General features: G+C 41.0%; 1 protein-coding gene across 7 annotated transcripts; it reads left to right on the top strand.

The window, feature by feature from the left end:
* The first annotated feature begins 170 nt into the window (after window positions 1–170).
* On the top strand, window positions 171–20,767 carry Mtif2 (mitochondrial translational initiation factor 2). 7 transcript variants are annotated; one of them, XM_076937974.1, is made up of 15 exons: window positions 171–300; window positions 1,849–1,951; window positions 3,645–3,870; window positions 4,302–4,413; window positions 6,820–6,991; window positions 7,400–7,560; window positions 8,299–8,475; window positions 10,102–10,241; window positions 14,796–14,920; window positions 16,248–16,452; window positions 16,793–17,045; window positions 17,513–17,653; window positions 18,351–18,515; window positions 19,877–20,017; window positions 20,569–20,767. In XM_076937974.1, the coding sequence occupies exons 3-15, from the start codon at window positions 3,652–3,654 to the stop codon at window positions 20,739–20,741; spliced, it is 2,184 nt and encodes a 727-aa protein (XP_076794089.1). In that variant the 5' UTR covers window positions 171–300; window positions 1,849–1,951; window positions 3,645–3,651; the 3' UTR covers window positions 20,742–20,767. The 7 variants fall into 7 exon arrangements, with proteins under 7 accessions (XP_076794089.1, XP_034364196.1, XP_034364199.1 ...); XM_034508305.2 differs by lacking the exon at window positions 1,849–1,951 and having other exon boundaries at window positions 178–300; XM_076937977.1 differs by lacking the exon at window positions 1,849–1,951 and having other exon boundaries at window positions 260–300; window positions 4,140–4,413.
* Window positions 20,768–21,199: the final 432 nt, after the last annotated feature.

The raw sequence follows: 21,199 nt of genomic DNA, 5'->3' as shown, positions 1-21,199 counted from the left end.
ACCTACCCTGCCCACCACGTTTGCGCCGCTTCCTTCCAGCTAGATACACGCGTGTTTGAAGAACATGTTCCTCCTGGGGAAGGGAGGGAACTGCAGAGCGACCCCTCCCCGATGCAGGCCACGGGCCGAAGGCCGCAGGTTACAGGAGCCGCCACCGTTGACCTCCACCAGTCACAGACAACCCGGAATTCCATGGGGAAGCCGCTTCCGGCGGCACCGGAAGCACCACGGGGACCTTGCGGAAGGGACGGACTGAGTCCGGAGTTCTGGGTCCGGAGGGCGACTTCGTCTGGGAGCCGAGTGAGTGGGGTCTCTGCGTTAGGGTGGTCGCGAGTGCCAGTGTCACTTGCCGCGGCTTCAGTGCCCACGAGTGCCCGGGTGCGCTCCCCAGAGGCCCGCGTGGCGGCGGCGGTGTTTGATTTTCACGGCTTCTTTTTTTTCTTTCTAAAACCTCCCACTAGTCCATCCAGACATTTCTGTGATGCGGCTACGCATTTGCAGCACACGCACCCTCTCCCGGCTATGGGAATTGTCAGCCTGAGTTCCCGGTTGCCGCTAACCTTATGGTAATAGGGAATGACAATGACCCCTCTGGATTCCACCGTCCTCTGTAAAGTGAGAGGCGTTGGGATATTTAACAACCAAGGTTTCTTTCCAGGTTTGGGATGTTGGTTATTTTTTGATGTGTCTGATTTCTCGATTACATATCTCTGTGTTGGTTTGTCTCATAGAGTCTTTCCCGTTCCGTTAATTTGTGCCCAGGTTCACAACTCATTTAAAAATGATTTACGTAAGCTGGGCATAGTAGTGCACCTCTTTAATCCCAGTACTCGGGAGGCAGAGGCAGGTGGATTTCCAAGTTCGAGTCCCGCCTGGTCTACATAGTGAGTTCCAGGACAGCGAAGACTACATAGTGAGATCCTGTCTCAAAAAATACAAAAGGAAAAAAATAAATGGTTTAAGGAATCCTATGCTTTCTGAGCACTTCCTTTTACAGTTCTTAGGTCAGGGCAAATGACTTACATGGTTTTTGAGGTGTGTATGATAATTATGCAAATGTCTGATTATTGAATATGAAATTCTAAATATTTTTTAAAAAATAAAAATATTGTGCATGGGTGTAGTCTACCCCGCTCTCTGTGTGTGTAAAAGAGTGTAGGATCCCATAGAGCTTGAGTAACCGGCAGTTGTAAGCTGCCCATATCGGGTGTCTGGAACTGGACTCAGTTTTCTCAAGCGCACCAGTGCTGTATACCAAAGCCATGTCTCTGGACTCTTCTTTTTTCCTCCAGCACTGGGCACAAGCTCCCTTGCACAGTTAAACAATGTATTCTCTCTTCTCCCTCTTCCCTACCCCTTCACTCCATCTCCCTCCTCCCCTCTCTTCCTCCTCCTTCCCTTCTTTTTTCTTCTCTTTTGCATTTTCTTTCGAGAGATAGTTTGCCTAGTGTACCTAGCCTGGCCTTGAGCTCCTTATGTAGCTAAGACTGAAGACTGGCTTTGAGCTTGTCATCCTCCAGTCTTTGCCTAGAGTTGCCTGTGCCAGCAGGACTGGATTGAATTTCTAAATCTTAATTTATTTGGCATGAAGTCAGGATTTCTTTTGACCCTTCCTTTCTTGAATGAGTCTTTAGAGGTAAAATACTAACTATATCAAACACACAAGAAGCCTCAGAATTATCTATAAATGAAGGAGATAGTGGCTTGTCAATATTTTTGACATTCATTCTGGTGAATCTTCAAAGCATGTAAGTTATCAGTGAGAAACAAAACATTTATCATCTCATGTTTTCTTTGTAACCTTGTTATAGAAAGGCTACAAAGAAATACTTAACTTTCTTTTTACAGAGCTCAGGAAAATGAGGCATAGGACAAGAGTCACTTGCTCCTCCCTGACAATCCTGGCTGGTCTGTGAGAGGTGTCCAGTCAAGGCTTTTGGATATGCATCAGGTCCTTTCTCTACTGCTTTACTGTGTCACTTTCAGCTCTCATTTCCTTTTATTTGTATTTTTTCTGTGTATGTATGATGTGTGTTATGTGTATATATGGGCATATCGTGTGCATGTCATGGGCCACAGGTAGAGGTTTGAGAACAGTTTTTGGGAGTTGAGCCTTTCCTGCCATCTTAGTATGGCTTCTGGAGATTGAACCCAGATTGTCAAACTTGAGGGTTAGGTGCTTTTACCTGCTGAGTCTTCTCATCAACTATGTGGTATATTTTCATTTTTTAAATTTGTTTTTGAAACAAGGTCTCGTGAAGCTTGGGTTGGCCCCAAACTCACTATATAGCCAAAGTTGGCCTTGTACTTCTGACCTTTGTGCCTCTACTTCCCAAGTGGTGGGATTACAGTCACCTACACCATACTTGGCTGTCATTTTTTTTTCCTTTAAAAACAAACCAGGTAGGTGGTGGTGGTGCACACTTACAATGCCAGCATTCAGAAGGCAGAAGCAGGCAAATCTCTTGAGTTTGCAGCCCGCTTGGTCTACAGAGTGAGTTCCAGAACTGGTAGGGCTACACAGAGAAACCCTGTCTCAAAAAACAAAAAGAAAAAAAAGAAAAACAAAGAAACCAAAAACACTGATGGGAAAGCATGGTGGCGTGGGTCTCAGGCCAGCACTCAGGAGGAGGAAGCAAGGGGGTCGTGAGTTCCAGGCCAGTGTAACAGCACAGTGAGGCCATGTCTCAATGCCAACAATTCAGTGTATTTACTATGTCAGCACCAGAAATACTTGTGAGGAGGATGGACTGACATGTTCCATTGAAGTATTTTAAAACATAATGTAGGGGGATATAGAGACATCTCAGCAGTTAAGAGTACTGGCTGCTTTTCCAGGAGACCCACATGGTAGCTGACAACTGTAACTCCAGTTCCAGGATATGATGCTTTTGGCTTTTAGGAGCATTACACCCACATAGTGCACAGACATACATACAGGCAAAACACCCATAAACACAAAATAAGAGTAAATCTTAAAAGAATAATACAACTTCATTCATATAAACAAATATGTAAGTATAGAGAAGGGATTAAAATGAACATTAAAATATCTAAGAGTGTGTATGCATGCGTGTGTGTGTGTGTGTGTGTGTGTGTGTGTGTGTGTGTGCGCGTGTGCGCGCATGTTTGTGTTCATGCATACTAGGAGTCAAACCCTGGTTCTTGTGTCTGCTAGGAAAGTATGCTATGAGTCACAAGCCCCTGAAAATTTTTTTAAAATAGCCATTTATTGTTTGTAGACAATGTCTTATGTGGCTGAAGTAGGCCACAAACTGTTAAATGACCTTGAACTTCTGATGCTCCTGCTGCCACTCACATGCTAGAATTACATGTGTGCCATACTCAGTTAGGCAGTATTGTGCATGCAAGACAAACACTCTGCCAATCGGGCTGCATCCCTGCCCCTGTAAAGTGTTTCTTGTGGCCTATCAGTCTTACTACAGTAACAACAACAGTATAGTACTAGCTATTGTCAGAATAGTACTTGGCGTAAAATCTCTGACTAGACCACAAATTCTTTCAGGACAGAAGCCCAGTTTTATTTGTGTGATCTGCATGTAGTAAATATTCAATTGATATTTGTTAATTTGATGTCAATATTAACCAAAATTTTATTCTAAAATTGTTTTTTTTTTTTCTAGGAGAAACATGAACCAGCAGCTCCTGAAGTTGGAAAACTTGCTACGATGTCACACTATTTGTAGGCAGTTGCACAGCCCAAGTCAAAGAAGACTGTTAGCATGGTGGAGGCATGGGTTTGCACTGGCTGCCCCCGTGTACACAGATCGGCCATGTGCCTGGCCCTGGCGGACAGACATGCTCATTGGTTCAGCTCTGCATCCGCACAGGCTTCTTGTAACAAAGAAGGTTGTTGCAGATTTATAACTCTCACATTACTTAATCTCAAGTCCAAGTTTACAGAACTAGGTAGAGAAACCTTTGGGTATTTTGTCCTTTACAGACTATTGTGTAAGCCTGTAGTCTACACAGATCTGTGCGAGAACAGGAAGTTCCGTGGTTATTGGTGTCTAGTTGAAGAACTTTCAAGAGAGTTTGCTGGTAGGAATAGCCAGGATTGTGGTACATATTACAAAATAGACCTAATTTGTTTCTTAAATTGTTCTTCCTTCATCCAGGAGTTGAGACTCATACCTCTAGTCCCAGCCAGCACTGGGGAGGCAGAAGCAAACAAATTTCTGAGTCAAGGCTGGGACAGCCAGGGCTACATGGAAAATTCTTGTCTTGGGAGTATATTTTTTTTTCTTCCATCTCACTTGTATGTTCTGTCTTTTTAATAGGAAAAAAGAGCACCGAAATCTCAGTTGTCTCCAGTAAAAACTAAAAAAGAGGTAGAAGTTTGGGTTGGGATGACTGTTGAAGAACTAGCCAGAGCCATGGCAAAAGACATAGGTGAGCCTGATTAGTTCACAAGGAAAAACCCTGGGCTTTAAAAGCTTAGGATTTTACTTGCAGTGAAACAGTAACGTATTCCAGGTAAGCTGGACTAGGGTTTCAAATGCTAAATTATACTGATTTTTTTTTTAATTTTAGAAATTACAAGCTCTAATAATTTCCTGACTCATTGCCAAGTGTAAGTCTCTATGCTCTTTAGTGAATATGTAGGAGTTTCTGTGTGGCACACACCTTTAATCCAAGCACTTGGGAGGCTGTAAATTAGAGGCCAGCCTGATGGTCATAGGAGCTCCGGGCCAGCTGGTTCTCACATTTCGAGCCCTTCCACACAAACAAACAAACTGGGTCTTACCAAGGACACAGGTTTGGTTCTCAGCACTCACATGGTGGCTTATAACCTTTGTAACTCCAGTTCCAAGGACTCTGATGCCCACTTCTAGCCTCTATGGTTATCAAGCATGCATAGGTTACACAGACATACATGGAGGCAAAACACCCACACACATGAACTACAATTCAAATAAATAAAAATTTAAATTCATAGCCCGGTGTGGTGGCACACACCTTTAGTCCCAGCACTAGGGAGGCAAAGGCAGGTGGAGCTCTGTGAGGCCAGCCTGGTGTCCAGAGTGAGTTCTAGGACAGACCCTCTCTCAAAAAGAACACTTTAAATTCATAAAATTTCTGGACTGTTAGTGTAAATCCAGACTCATTTATTTATGTATGTATTTATTGTTTGTTTGTTTGGACTGAGGGGATAATTTTACTCTTTTTTTGGTTTTGATTTATGTGTATTTTATTTATATTTTACTTGCCTGTTTGTCTTTGTACCACACACATGCTGGGTACCCAAGGAAGTCAGAAAGGGGTATAGAATCCCCTGGAACTGGAGTTGCAGTTGGTTGTAAGTTGCCTTGAGGATGCTGATAATGACGCCTGGGTTCTCTGGAAGAGTGCTCTAAACCACTGAGCCATCTTTCTAGCTCCTGATTTTGTTCTCTTTTTCTATAATTTTCTGATTTCTATTTCTCACTTATTTGAGAAATTGTTTAAGACCAGCAGAGATATATTTGTGGAAATAAGCATAGCTTTTCTTTTTAAAAAACTTATACATTTTAAAGGATTCTATTACAGCTTCCTCCCTCTTCCCCTCCTTCTCTCTTTTCCTCTTCCTTTCCTTCCCTCCTTCTTCCCTTTCTCTCTCTTCTCCTCCCTCTTCCCCCCTTTCCTCCTTCCCTCTCTCTTCCCCTCCCTCCTTCCTTTTTTCTAGCATTACAGATTGAACTCAGGGCCCTATACATGCTAGGACACCATTTTTTAAAACTTAAAACACAAGGCAGCTCTGCTTGCACATGTGTGTTATTTCAGCAACTTCGGAAGCCAAACTAGGAGGATTAGAGATTCAACACCCACTTACATGAACTCTGGACTCTATAAATAATAAGTAGATAAATAAATAAACCATGAAATCACAGAGATAGTAAAGACTCATGAAAACATTTCAAAATTATTTTATTGCACTTATATATTTATTGTATGTACATGTCCACATGTCTGTGCACTGTGCACTCTAGGTCTAATGCCTAGTCATTTCCTTGCACTGTTTCCTATTTTCACTGCCTTTGGGTTATTAATACTTATCATGTCTGTCTAATGGAACAGCAACCCAGTGGTGTCCTAGTATGCAGCTCTCCCCATCTCATCCACTGCATCCCTGGTGCTGGTTTGAATGATTCTATGATGGCAACTGGGAAATGCTATAAATTCCTTTTGGTTTTTCGAGACAAGGTTTCTCTGTGTAGCCAGGGCGGTCCTGGAACTCACTCTGTAGACCAGGCTGGCCTTGAACTCAGAAATCTGCCTGCCTCTGCCTCCCAAGTGCTGGGATTAAAGGCATGCACCTGGCTATGAATTTTTTTTTGACTTTTAATTGACAACTTCCCTGTTTATCAGCACACCACTGAAATGAATGATCTTTGCGCATTGCTTTCCTTTTGCTTTGTTCTTGAGAAAGATCTTACTGTGTTTCAAAACACAAAACTACACATTTCATCACCACCACAGATGGGTTTATATTTACAGATTAAGACAAAACAAAGCACATTTTTAAGTGATTTATTTCTATCATTTTACTTTCTTTTTAAACATGCATGGGTATTTTGCCCACATGTGTGTATACCACAAGTGTGCCTGGTGCCTACAGAGGCTAGAAGAGGTCATAGAATCCTCTAGAACTGGAGTTGTAGATAGTTATGAGCCACCATGAGGGTGCTGGGAATTGAACTTGGGGCCTCTACAACAGTAGCCAGTGCTCTTAACTGCTGAGCCATCTCTCCAATCCCAAGAACTTACTTTAAGCCTTTAAATTTATGATTATAAAAGATTGTGCTTTATCTCAACCAGATTGTGTATATGAAGCTTTATTGAACACGGCCATTGACATAGATTCACTAGAAGCCAACTCACATTTAGATGAAGTCTGGATCAAAGAAGTTATAAAGAAGGCAGGAATGAAGCTGAAATGGAGCACATTAAAAGTGGAGAGAATAAGAGAGAACAGAGACGCCGTGAGGAGGTAAGGCTTCGTGTGCACCAGCAGCGTCAGCCATGTGCTTTTACTCAGTGTTCTATGGGAAGATTTGCTTAGAAAAAATTTTTGTAGCTTAAAATGGAATGTGACTATAGCCTAAGCATTTATTCAAGGCACCAGAAAGTATATTCAGCTTTTTATGAAACTGTATATTAGTCTGAATTTTAAATTTTGATTCAGCTCCACCCACTAATATAAAGAGGCCAGCTTCATAACGAATAGGGAGTCACTGGCTATTGTGCTAGGTTGTTCTGTGTAAAAAGAGTGGAAATAGTTATGTCTAATCAAACCTGTTGTATTTCGTTATCAACGATTGCTTGTTGTGATAGCCATGAACTGATCACTGTCATTGCTGATATTTAAGAAGTAAAACACCTTTGCTGTTAATTGTAGGCCTGCGGCAGATCCAGCTTTACTAAAACCAAGGTCCCCAGTTGTAACTATAATGGGTCATGTTGATCATGGGAAAACGACCTTACTTGACAAACTTCGAGAAACGCAAGTGGCAGCGATGGAAGTCGGGGGCATCACTCAACACATCGGTGCTTTTCTTGGTATGAACACAAACATCAGTGTGCATGGGAACCACGCTTGGTTTCTTTAATTAAACTCCTTTTGGTGAAATCAGCAGACTGAAGTAAAGAGGCTGCGTCCAGCCACTGGAATGGTCATGTGTAGAGCAGGCAGTAAATGTTGCTTTACACGTTCTGTAAGGACAAAGCTATTTTACTGGTTTAAGCTAAGATTTAAACCTGTTATTATTGGACTTAAATTTGAAGCTACCAGCTATATACCAAACTGCGTTTTTGTGGTTTGAGATAGTGGTATAGCTGCAGTTTGACGATGTACAAGTTATCACCTTACAACTATTCCTGGGTTCTCTCTCCAGAATGGTAATCAGTTAGTACATTTATCAAAGTACCTATATTCTAGAACTACAAAGAATTTTAGCATTAAATTATTACATGAAAAGAAAGACCTCGTGGTCTCACTACTATTATATGATCACTTTAGGAAATTTCAGACTGTGTTCTGGTTAAAATTAGTGGAAGCCATAAAATTAAATTATTGAGCTGGGCATGGTAGCATACACCTTCAATCCCAGTACTTCTGTGAATTCAAGATCAGTCTGTACATATCAAGCTCCAGGCTAGCCAAGGTAACATAGAAAGACCCTGTCTCAAAAACAACAACAACAAGCCCCACACATACTATGTTTAATGATGTTGTATGTCCGTTCATGTTACAAAGTAAGCTGAGTAATTGGTACTCTTGCATCTCTGTCTCCACAGTCTCTCTGCCCTCTGGAGAAAAGATAACCTTTCTTGATACTCCTGGACATGCTGCCTTCTCAGCGATGAGAGCCAGAGGAGCTCAGGTCACTGACATTGTTGTGTTGGTTGTAGCTGCAGATGACGGAGTGATGAAACAAACTGTGGAATCCATTCAGCATGCCAAAGATGCAGATGGTATGGAAGGCGCTGTGCTGGGCTCATTAAGTAGGAAGTGTCTCCTTTTTTCTTTTCTTCTCTTTTTCTTTCTTATTTTTCTTTTCTTTTCTTTTCTTTTCTTTTCTTTTCTTTTCTTTTCTTTTCTTTTCTTTTCTTCTTAAGGGCTTACTACAAAGATTATAGCTGGGCATAATGGTGTATGTCTTTAATACCAGCACTTGGGAGGCAGAGACAGGGAACTGTGAGTTAGAGGCCAGACTGTGAATTATAGGACAACCAAAGTTACATAGAGAAACCCTGTCTTAAAATGAAACATACAGCCGGGCAGTGGTGGCGCATGCCTTTAATCCCAGCACTTGGGAGGCAGAGGCAGGTGGATTTCTGAGTTCGAGGCTAGCCTGGTCTACAGAGTGAGTTCCAGGACAGCCAGAACTACACAGAGAAACCCTGTCTCGAAAAACCAAAAAAAAAAAAAAAAAAAAAAAGAAAGAAAGAAACATAAAAAGCAGAACTGTGGTTCTGGGAACTAGGGAGGTGTGTCATGAGTTAAGCTGCTCTCCCAGACAGCCTGCTTTTCATCCCCAGCATCTATGGCAGTTCACAACTATGTATAACTATTAGTTCCAAGAGATTCAATACCCTCCTCCTCTGGCCTCTGGGGCTACAGGGCACACATGTGATACACATATATGATATGCAAGCAAACACTCATACACATAAAATAAAAACAAATGGCCCTTCTTTTAAAAATCTTTTTATTTGCTCTTTGAGAGTTTTGTATGTATTTTAATCATACTCATTTTTCCTCCCCTGACTCTTCCTGGGTCTTCCCCTCTTCTCCATTCACCCAACTTCATGTCCTTTAAAACAACAAAAACCAAGAAAGCCACTCAAGACCAGTTTTACTGCAGAGTAAGCTCACTATTTCTAGTTCTTTCAGAACTGCAGCCAGCTAGTTCTTTCTACTCAGCCGTTCAGGCTCAAACTCCTCTCTAGGCTGACTGATTCAATCTGGCTTCCCTCAGTTTCTTACTGAATTCCTCTATTTTGCCTCAAACTAATTCTAGCAAACTCTTCAAATCTTCTGACTCCTTATTATCCTCTGCTTGTTCTGTCTTCGCCTGTGTCTAGCTTGTTCTCTCTGCAGTCTCTGTGCAACTGTTCCAGTAAAACTGCTTCTCTCTCTGCACTGCTCTCTCAAGTAGCTTCCCTTTCCTCTCTCTCCTCATGAGAGTTGAGTATATCCTATTCTGTCAAATCTTCCTCTGATTTGTCATTTTGCCACTCAGTCAGACGTCACTTTCAAACATGAATGCTTCCTTCTACAAACTAACTTTTACTTCATTGTTTAGAATTAAAAGTGTGTACTAAGGGCTGAGACACACCACAGCTACAAACAGTTTTGTTTGTTTTTTGGTTTTTTTTTTTTTTTGTATTTAACACAATTTTGGGGTTCACAGTGTGATTGAATACCATGCAACACAAGAGAGTCAGGTAATGTGAGTCTAAAGTGGGTCTTTTCAGCCTTGGTTAACTATGTGCATCCATTGGATGAAGAGAAAACCAGAGCAGGCCGGTATTTTTCAGTGAGTGTCTGGAATTGAAGGAGTTTCCATTTGCACTTTTTGTGACTTTCTCTTCCAGTTCCTATCATCCTTGCAATAAATAAGTGTGACAAGACAGATGCCGATCCTGAAAAGGTGAAGAAAGAGCTCCTAGCTTATGATGTGGTCTGTGAAGAGTACGGTGGTGATGTTCAGGCAGTGCATGTGTCTGCACTTACGGTAAGAACCAGCATCTCAGGACATCCTGCACAGTGCTTTATCCTTAACGACACCTAGCCGGCCTAGAACACACAGCAGTCCCTCCGCCTCTGCCTCCCGAGTGCTGGAATTAAAGCCATGGTTCCACCTCAACTGGCCACTTTTATTGAGGCAGGCCCAAGTACTAGAATTACATGAGTGTCCCTCCACACTTGGTTACGCAGTGTTGGGGATCAAACCTAGACTTCATCATGCATGCTAGGTAAACACTGCACCAACTCAGCTGCATCACTAGCCCCTTCTAACATTGAGATATATAATCAGTGTTTTCAAAAACTTGTTTTGAGTGCTGGGACAATGGGTCCATTGGTAACGTGCCTACCAAAGAAGCATGAGGACCTGACTTCTGACTCACACCCATGTCATAACTATACATAGTAGCACACGTCTGTAACTGTAGCACCAGGGAGACAAGCACATCCCTGGAGCTGGCTTGCCAACCAACCTAGGCAATCAGTGAGCTCTGGGCCCAGTAAGAGACCCTATGTAAAATAAAAATAAGGTGGAATTATAGAAAGATGGTTACATTTACTCTTGCTGTGAACCCAGCACCCACATGGCATCTCACAACCTACCACAACTCCAGTTCCAGAGGGTGTCATGCCCTCCTTTGGCCTCTCTGGGCACCAGGCACACACATGGTTCACAGACATACATGTAAGAAAAATAGTCATATATATAGAAAAGAAAATAAACCTAGCTGAGTGTGGTGGCACACGCTTTTAATCCCAGCACTTGGAAGGCGGTGGCAGGTAGATCTCTATGAGGTCAAGGCCAGCCTAATCCACAGAACAAGTTTCAGGATAGCCAGGGCTACACAGAGAGACCCTGTCTCAAATGAAAGAAGGAAGGAAGGAAAGAATGAAAAGAAACATAAAAAGAAATTAAAGAGAATAATAGAGGAAGGCACCTAATATTGGTGTCTAGCCTTCTCTCTCTCTACCTCCCCCTTTGTCTGTGTGTGTCCATACATACAAGGCAAGGTGACATGATTATCTAGATTTGGCAGATTAGGAATTGGACTCAGAGAAGTCACTTAGACCAGTTGAAAACCTATTGCATATTAAGTTATAAAATATTTGAAACAGGAGGAATAAATGGCAACTGATGTGGGGTGGGGTAATGGTAGGCTAAGACTGCTCCTTTTTGGCTCTTTGTTTGTTTTTGTTTTTTTATAAGATTGCACTGTTTGACCCACAATGGCCTTAAACTCAGAAAGCCTGGACTGGGCTTGACCTGGAGCTCTTTCTGCCTCAGCCTCTGAAGTGTGGTGATTATCAGGATGCCCTGCCATACCTGTCCTAATACTATGTTATGCAGAAATGACGTCCAGTTGGAGTGCTTATGTTTCATGCCTTGTCTAAGTGGAAAATTATAGAAAAAATTATAGGCCTTTGGGTATTTAAGAGGGGGTTAAATAAACATGAATTACTAATACAAAGAATAACCACTTTAGTGTTGTTTGGTTTTGTTTGTGAACTAGACAGGATCTGGAATTACTGAAGAGGGGAGACTCTGAGAACATCTGAGGGATTATCTCCTCTCCTCTCCCTCCCCCCCCTCCCCTCCCCTCCCTTCCCCTCCCTTCCCCTCCCCTCTCCTCTCCTTTCCTTTCCCTTCCTTTTTCTTTAATAATGGCCTACATGTTTAACCCCAGGCAAAGGCAGCCTGGTCTACATAGTGAGTTCCAGGCCAACCAGGTCTACATAGTAAGACCCTGTCTCCAAAAGGTAAAAATATTTAAATTATTGTTTGTTCCAGAATGTGGTAGCGCATGCTTTTAATCCCAGGACTTGTGGGGCAGAGGCAGGTGGATCTCTGAGTTTGAGAGGGCTGGCTACTCAGTGAAATACTTTCTCAAAAAAACGTATTGTTTGAGAATTTCTACTTGCATATCATGTATTTTGATCAAATACATGCCTACTTCCTCCTCTCAACCTCCTCCTATACCCCCATCACTTTTCCCTACCAACTTCAAGAACTTTTTAAAAACTTACCAAGTCCACTTAGTGCTGCCAGCATGTGATGGGTGTAGGGCCATGCCCTGGAGTGTGGGCAGCTCATCTGATGTCACATTATCCCTAGGGAAAAGTGATACTTTCTCTCCCAGAACAACCATCAATTGCCAGTAGCTTGTGATGGATTATCTAGATTCTCGCTGTTGTGAGCAGCTCTGTCCTGAGTGTGGGTGCCACCATCCCATGGGCTGGGGTCCCCGACGGCATAAAATGAGGACACAAGCTGAATCACATCTTGTCAGAGATGTCAACTTTCGCACCTCCGCACTGAGCCAGAAGCCTGACCTGACTTGCTTCTTAGGTATTTTCCCACAACTAGAAGCAAAGTGCTGTCAGGCTGGTTTTGTTGCTGCTGGCTGGATGATTCTGTGCACTAAAATGCTGTGGGTTTACAGATGCCATTTATGATGGATTCCATTTTATTTTAAATTACCAACTATTTACTCTGAATCAAAAATACAAGGAGGTTCATATTGTACCTCCACATCTGCCTTCCAGTTCTCTTCAGGTTGCTACTGAGAAATGATCTCATTTCCACATCTTTTCATATCTCACACTTTCCTCATAATGATCCCCCCCTTCCCCCCCCCCCCCATTCATTGAGGGGAAGGTTCTCAATGCTGTTATTTTCTCTGATTAGTTTTTACTTGATTTTTATTTTCCCAAAATCTGGTCCCTCTAACATGCTTAGGAATTATGCTTCTTTTAATAGTAAAATTATATCTTTCTTCGCATGTTTATAAAATATGACCTTATTTTATTGTGCTCTGAAAGTAAGACGCCAAGCTTCCTGTAGTAAGGTTAAAACATTTAAAGATTTGGCCAGCCATAGTAGACCACATCTATAATCCTAGCTACCCAGGAAGCTGAGGCAGGGGGATAGCAAGTTTGAGGCCCACCTGTGCAATTTGAAAGCCTGTCTCAAAATGGTAAAAAGGAGCAGTGGATAGACTTCAGTGATGCACTGTGCTATGCAGTTCTAGGTTCAGCTCTGACACCACCTTCCTTGGCGAAGTGACACATGCTTTCAGTCTCAGCACTCAGGAAGCAGAGGCAAGCGGATCTCTCTGTTCCAGGCTAGACCAGTTTCCAGATTGAGTTCCAGGACAGCCAGGGATGCACAGAGAAACCCTGTTGTCTGGGAGAAAAAATGAAAAAGAAGAAGAAAAAAGAAGAAGGAGAAGGAAAAAGAAGAAAACAACCAGAGCCTTAGCTGGCAGGAGAACAGCAGGGCCCATCAGCTCAGTCCTATCACCAGTTAATAGCCCTGACTACCCTGGACCTCAGTGTAGACAAGTTGGCCTTGAACTCAAAGATCTGTCTGCCTCTCCCTCTTTCTCCCAGTGCTAGGATTGAAGGTGTGCATCACCACACCTAGCTGAGCTATGTGATCGTTGGGAGCATTGTGAACATATACCACTGGAAGTAATCAAAGAATCTAATCTAGCTTTATGTTATAGCTGAAGGCAACCCAGGGAGGTGAAATAATTTTTCAAGTTTACATAGGTGGGTGGCTACAGAGTATAGTTTAAAACTCATGTTTAGGCAGCTTTTTTTCTTATTATTTTTTAATAAGTAAGTAATACTTGATTTACTTATTTCATAGGGTTCTTGAGTGGACCGATAATAGATGAAAAGGTTTGTTCCATTGAATAATTTTGAGATATAAAGTTGCATCATTAGGAAAGTTTTCAGGGTGGGAAAAAAAAAAACCCACAGTTGTATCTACACAGTGGTTCATGTCTGTGTTCCCAGCATTGGGAGATTGAATCACAAAGACTGCTCTGAATTCCAGGCCAGCCTGGGTTGTTCCTTAGTGAGTAGTGATTTCCAGGCAAAGCTGGGTTACAGCATGAGACTATTTTTACAAAATTCAAAACACATGCTGTGCAGTGTTGGTGTACCCCTTTAATCCCAGAACACAGGAGGCAGAGGCAGTAAGATTTCTGAGTTTAAGGCCAACCTGGTCTACAGAGCAAGTTTCAAGACAGCCAGGACTACACAGAGAAACCCTGTCTCAAAAAACAAACAACAACAAAATAAAAAACCCAGATGCTGGCAGGAACTCTGGTCCCATAGGATCTTTCTTTGGCCTCTGCAGCACCAGGACTGCACTTGGTGCATATACTTACATGCTTGCAAATACTAATGCACAGAAAATAAAAATCAATGAATCCTCTTTTTAATACAAAAAGAAAGAAGAAACCCACAATTGTGGAAGCGGATAGAGGAGACAGAGTGGACTGAATGGAACATGTGCTTATGAAGGGTGTTAGTCACGGGCTCCAGTGGCCGCCTGTTTTTTTGTTCCTGGAAGCATTTGTCCTCAGGTCAGGTTTTCTTGCTGAAGGCTTGCTGTTCCTTTTCATTTTGTAAAATTGGTTATTTCATGACTTTAATTCTTAAAAAGAAAACTGTAGCTGTCCTAAGATTTATTTGGTCTTACCCTGACATTTATCAATATCATTTACTGATATGTATTACCCTGTTGTTAAAGGGAGATAACCTGATGGCTTTGGCAGAAGCAACAATTGCTCTCACAGAAATGTTGGAACTGAAAGCAGATCCCACGGGTCCAGTGGAAGGAACAGTAATAGAGTCTTTCACAGACAAAGGAAGAGGGTAGGATTGCACTAAAATGATTATTATTATGGTTGATTATTTTTGTGATTTGGTTGTATAACAATATAGTTTTACTATGTACTCTTAGTTTCTGGGCCATATTTTTTTTTAAATGTGTTTTCAAAGTATTTCATTGCACTAGTACACTGAATACAAAAATGAAGTTGTTGTCAGGAGACCAACCACATCAACTGTCTGTATATCCCTAGTCACACTTTGATGGCTAAATTAGTTAAATTGATTTGTTTGCTAATCACCATTGGCCCACATATTTGCATTTACAGATAGAATAACAATGAATTGGAGTGAAGTATCAGTTGTTGCATATTGGTGTCTAATTCTTTGGCTTAACCCAGGAAACTCGTTGTATGACATGTTCTTGATTGTTCTGCCCAGAAGCACAAGAGACTTTCTCACTGCTTTGTATGCTGTTCAGAGCTATGAGCAATTACATAACCCATGTGTAGAATGGGTTAGAAAGCAGGATAGGACTGAGCCAGAACAAACTGCCTATGGCACCTTCCCCTTTAGATACTGTGTTAGTGCAGTCACATAGGACTTGTCCATTCAAGATCACCTTGCTTCAGTTAGCAAGAGACAGGGCTCCCAAGATCCCCTGATCTTTCCTCTACTGAAAGACTTGGGGCTGCTTCTACATCTTTGTTTTTCTTCTACTCCTTGGCTGTTGTGAAGAATACTTTGTTTTTATTTTTGGATGTTGTCATAATGAGGACAAGCCTGAGGCCTGGCCCCGTGTGTTTACTTACTTCTGTAATCCCACCATTTTGAAGACTGAGGTTGGAAGAGTCAAGGCCAGATTGGTCTAGATTAAGTCCAGATTAAGAGACTGTCTCAAGAAACCACACTGAGGGGCTGGAGAGATGAGTCAGCAGTTAAGAGCACTTGTTGCTCTCGCAGAGGATCTAGATTTAGTTCTCTGCATCTTTATGGTGCCTCACAACCTTCTGTATGTAACTCCAGTTCCAGGGCATCCGGTGCCTTCCGAGAGCACCAGGCAAGCATGTAGTGGACATATATAATGCGAGTGAAACACTCAGACACATAAATAAATCTTAAACAAACCATCTGGGGGAAAAAGCTGTGATTTCCCATGGTAAGCAAGTTTAGTGTGATAAATTCTTGGCCAAGTAAATGTCTTTATACTATCCAAAACTGCTTGAAAGGTTGAAAAGGAAATTAATCCTATATATTCATAGGTATGTGTGTTTGTGTGCACATTTCATAAAGCTATTTTTGTTATATTTAGGAAAGTACAATTGTGTCCTGATTAAGCTTAAAGAATTCTTACTTTTTATGTTCATTTTAGTCCTGTTACAACAGCTATAATTCAAAGAGGAACTCTGAGAAAAGGCTCAATTTTAGTTGCTGGGAAGAGTTGGGCAAAAGTTCGACTAATGTTTGATGAAAACGGAAAAACACTTAATGAAGCCTATCCCAGCATGCCAGTGGGAATCATAGGCTGGAGAGACCTCCCTTCTGCAGGAGATGAAATTCTTGAAGTAGACTCTGAGGTATTCAAGCCTAATTCCCTAATGTTAGATATTATATGATGGCTTTATATACCTGTGTATAATATTTGATGTTAAATTTAAGAGGGCTGACATTGAAATTATTATAGTTTGTAAATGGCTATGAAGAGAACATTATACTACTTCAGAATCTAACTATAGTATTACATTTTTCAGATAAAGTTTTAAAACTGTTTCAATTCTATATAAAATTCATAAAATTATAAAATTAGTGGTTTCATACATGAAATTAAGCTGATTTCATAATGGGGAAAACAGAAAGCCTTTAACCTAGCAGACACTGGTGTCGTCTCATTAAATCATGTCAGTTTTCCCTGTAAAGCCAAGGGCCCGTGAAGTGGTTGAATGGAGGAAGTCTGAGCAAAAAGAAGAAAAAGGCAAAGATGACCTGAAAATCCTAGAAGAAAAGCGAAAGGAACACCAAGAAGCGTATCGGAAAACCCGTGAGAAGTACAGCAGTCTGCACTGGAAGGAGAGATCATATGTAAAGTACCTTGAAAGAAAAGAACAGAGACCCTTAAAGCCCAAAGAAAAGGTAGAAAGGAACTCAAAAGTACTTCCTGTAATTATTAAAGGTAAAATTTGAAGGTTTTAAAACTATTTAAATGGTGTTTTTATCCTCATAATTCATATGGGAGCCCTCTCCTTTAGTTTTATTTAGGGAGGGGGGAGTTGCAGTCTTGCTCTATAAGCCCAAACTAGCCTGGCTTACTCTAGAAACCAGGCTGGCCTTTCCTCCTGCCTAGCCTGTAAGTGTCCAGGTTACAGACGTTCACTGCCCCCAGGAAACCCTTAATTCAAGTAGAAACTATTTTAGTGGTTTAGTGTTCAATTTTTTTTTTTCTGAGCAAGCATAGATTATATTGATTTCATTGCAAATGTATCTTAATTTGTATTTTATCAATAAGTTTTTTTAATGCTAAAGTTAAACAGAAGTGATTTTAGTGATAAAGCCATTCCTGTCTTAGCTTTAAAATAGATTGCCATTTTATATATCTGCCTTTTACAACCAATACATTTTAAACTCTTGCTGTGTTTGTAGGTGACGTTGATGGGTCTGTCGAGGCCATCTTGAACCTTCTGGATACCTATGATGCTTCCCACGAATGTGAACTAGAATTAGTACATTTTGGATTGGGTGACATCAGTGAAAATGATGTTACCTTTGCTGAGACATTTGATGGTAAAGATTCTGTTAGCTGTATGTTAAACTGTGCTCTCTAGATCATATGTTACACGTTTTACCTGTTTTGTGTTTGGGTGATCATTGGCCAGCATTCTCCCTCGTGCAGGACTATCATAGGTAGTCCATCTGTCATGGTCACTGCAAACTTGGGAACTACTGCAAGTCCCAAGTAGTGTTTCTTGATTTTCTTTTTTTTTTTTTTTTGGTTTTTTTTTGTTTTTTGTTGTTGTTGTTTTTGTTTTGTTTTTTGTTTAAAACATCATTATTGCCCTGGTCAGTGGGTGCAATTCCAGGTATCTTTCACCCTTTGAGTGCTCTCATCTGTCATCGATCTGTTTAGTACTTTATACACCCTGTGACCTTGTAATGCCAGTTCTAAGACAGCTGACTCCCCCTTCTAACCACCTCTGGCACCAGGCATGCATACACATTATACATGTATGCAAAACATTCAAAATAAATCTAAAAAATATTGTTTTAAATCATGCAGAAAACATCTTTGTAAACAAGATGTAGCTTGTGAAACCCAGTAATAATTTTAAATTACTAGTTTTCATGAAAGTCACAGAACCTCTCTATTGCTATGTAATTTACAAAGAAGGAAATAAAACCATTTGGATTTGACTTTCTGCCTCAGAGGTAAGTGACTGTACTGTGATGCTTGTGCTAACAGGATCTTGTTTCTGCTTTCCAGGTGTTATTTATGGCTTTAATGTGGATGCAGGCAGTGCTATTCAGCAGTCAGCTGCACAAAAGGGAGTTAAGATTAAACTTCACAAAATCATCTACCATCTTATTGAAGATTTGCAGGAGGAACTAAGCAGCAGGCTGCCCCACAGGCTGGAGGAGCACCCGATAGGTGAGTGCTAAGTGCAGGCTGGAGGAGCACCCGATGGGTGAGTGCTAAGTGCAGGCTGGAGGAGCACCCGATGGGTGAGTGCTAAGTGCTACTTTGCACCGTTTGTACTACGGCACTGGAAATAGGACCTAAAAAGGCAAAGCATAAGAGAAGTAGATTCACTGTCCCAATACACAGTGTGTATTCTAGAAAAAAATGACTACCGTGAATGAGAGTTCATGGTGACTTGTAAGTCCCATACAAGTTGCCTTAAGCCTAGGGAATACAAAAGCAAACAAAATGACTAAGAACTTGGCTCAAGCCTACACATGAACAATGTTCGTAATACAGGCTGTCATGGAGGAGTCTTTGGTTTTATCCTGATATTACATATTGAAAGCATATAAAATATCAGATATTTTAAAGCATTCTAGCATATTCTTGGCCAGATTAAAGGCCAAATTTATTTAAAATTGTGAAATATTATGTTCATTTGCCTCAAAAAAATTATATATATATATATATATATCTCCACTTAAAACCAGTGACCAGAGTAAGGGAGTGTTATATAGGTGTTATGTAGTATTAACCCTAATAGTGTAATCCAGTCTATGATCATATTTTGTCTAGTCTTGAAACTATAGATTTTTCCACCTACATCAGGTTCATAAATTACATGTTCATAAATTACATGTACATAAATTACAGGTTCATAAATTACGGACTATAGATTTTTCCACCTACATCAGGTTCATAAATTACATGTAGTTGTCATCTCTTATATCCTATGTAATCTGGACTAATTCTTGAATCTATCCTTTTAACTTTAACATTGTTCCTTTTTTTTAAGATCTGGTTTTGCAGCTTGGATCTATATAGCTTTATTTTAGGCTACTCTGACCTGCTAAATATTCTCACACTATACAAGAGTGTATTATGTTTTTTGTTCCAAGAGCAATTTAGGAAAGTCAGTTGAGGTTTCCAGAAATAAGTGGGCACAACAGGTATCACTACTACCCCCAGTTATCAACACGATCGAACTGCTTTGTTGCTAGACCACGGGTTACAAACTAGTGCTGCTCAGCATATTACAGAACCTGAAGTGACCTAGAATTCACACATCTGCCTGCCTGCCTGTCTCCCAAGTACTGGGAATAAAGGTGTGCACAGCCATGCCTGGCAGAGAAATAGAATTCTTTTCAGTCTATGCACTGTGTCCCTGGAGGCCAGAAGTGGATGCTGGATTTCCTAGGACTGGGGTTATAGATGATCACTAGCCACCATGTAGGTACTAAGAGTCAAGGTGGGGGTCCTTTGCAAGTCAGTTACCTGTTACATGTCTGTATCTGCCTCCCAGCTCTTACATTGTTTTCTTCCTAAAGGTGAGGCTTCTATACTAGCTACCTTCACTGTAACAGAAGGGAAGAAAAAAGTTCCTGTTGCTGGCTGCAGAGTTCAAAAGGGACAGTTAGAAAGACAGAAGAAGTTTAAATTAATCCGAAACGGCCAAGTTGTTTGGAAGGGTAAGCAATATCAAAAATCTATTTCTAAATTGTACAGTCCCCATTGTGTAGCCATCCAAAACCTATGTATGCATTTTTTACAATCACCTTAGTTTACCCTCTAACTGCTCTATAGATAGGCTCCATCTAATTAGTTCTAATAACACCCCATAATTTAAGTCTTTTTTTGCTCCCAACATTTAACCCCTGTATTGTTTTGTCCCCATAACTGGGGACTGAATGTAAAGTGATCTCCAGACTTGCTGGCCATCTTTTTTTTTTTTCTGGGTTCAACTTCAAAAATAGATACCTTTAAAATGGGAGATTTCAGAGCAAATCAATTTTTGGGGATGTCCTGGTTGGGTACAGGGGTGGGGCACAGCAGGCAAAGGCACTCACCACATAAGCCCCACAGCTTGAGATTAATATCCAAAACCCCATGAAGGTAATAACCATCTAAGTTGTCCTCTGACCTCCACAACTGTCATGGCACAGCTCTTACACACTATACACCACTTAGTAGATAACTTGCTATTTATTGAATATACTCACCATGATTCTTTTCTTTTAAGGCTCATTAACGTCACTGAAACACCATAAAGATGACGTTTCAGTTATAAAAACTGGTATGGACTGTGGCCTTAGTTTAGATGAAGAGAAAGTAGAATTCAAAGTGGGAGATCAAGTTGTTTGTTATGAAGAAAATAAAGTTCCAACGAAGACTTCTTGGGATCCAGGATTTTAAAAGCACATTAAAAATGGTAAAATGTATTGTTTTGGTTCCTTTATTTAAATGCACAGTCCTGCTGTAGTCTCTCAAGTGCTGAAACATTAATTATGCATATACAGGAGAAATCACAAACACTGAAAACACCTAACAGCTCATGCCCATACCAATATAGTGTATTTCCTTATATTCCAGGCAGCACCTGGAATATAAGGCTCCGAATCAGCACCTTGAATTAATTTTTCTGAGACATACTGTCATGTCTCTTAATGAAAGATCAAAGGGATGAGGAGGTAGCTTCAAGTCTACAGGATATTCCATACTCCCTTAAAGAATTCTGACCCAGGTGCCTTAGTGCCTGCCAAGAAAACCCAAGTTTATACTGGCTTAGACAGTAATCTTACGCATTACAGTGTAATGGCCGAAGTCTTTGCCATGCAGCTGACACCTCTCAGGTAGGAAACAAAAGGACTAGT

The sequence above is a fragment of the Arvicanthis niloticus genome, chromosome 7, assembly GCF_011762505.2.
Source record: "Arvicanthis niloticus isolate mArvNil1 chromosome 7, mArvNil1.pat.X, whole genome shotgun sequence".
Taxonomy (NCBI): Eukaryota; Metazoa; Chordata; class Mammalia; order Rodentia; family Muridae; genus Arvicanthis; species Arvicanthis niloticus.
This window is presented reverse-complemented; position numbering and strand designations above follow the sequence as displayed.

Coding starts and splice junctions, on each gene's coding strand:
- Mtif2 (XM_076937974.1), top strand. CDS start 3,652: ATGAACCAGCAGCTCCTGAAGTTGGAAAACTTGCTACGATGTCACACT. Junction 7,561..8,298: donor ACACATCGGTGCTTTTCTTG/GTATGAACACAA, acceptor CTGTCTCCACAG/TCTCTCTGCCCTCTGGAGAA. Junction 20,018..20,568: donor CGGCCAAGTTGTTTGGAAGG/GTAAGCAATATC, acceptor TTTTCTTTTAAG/GCTCATTAACGTCACTGAAA.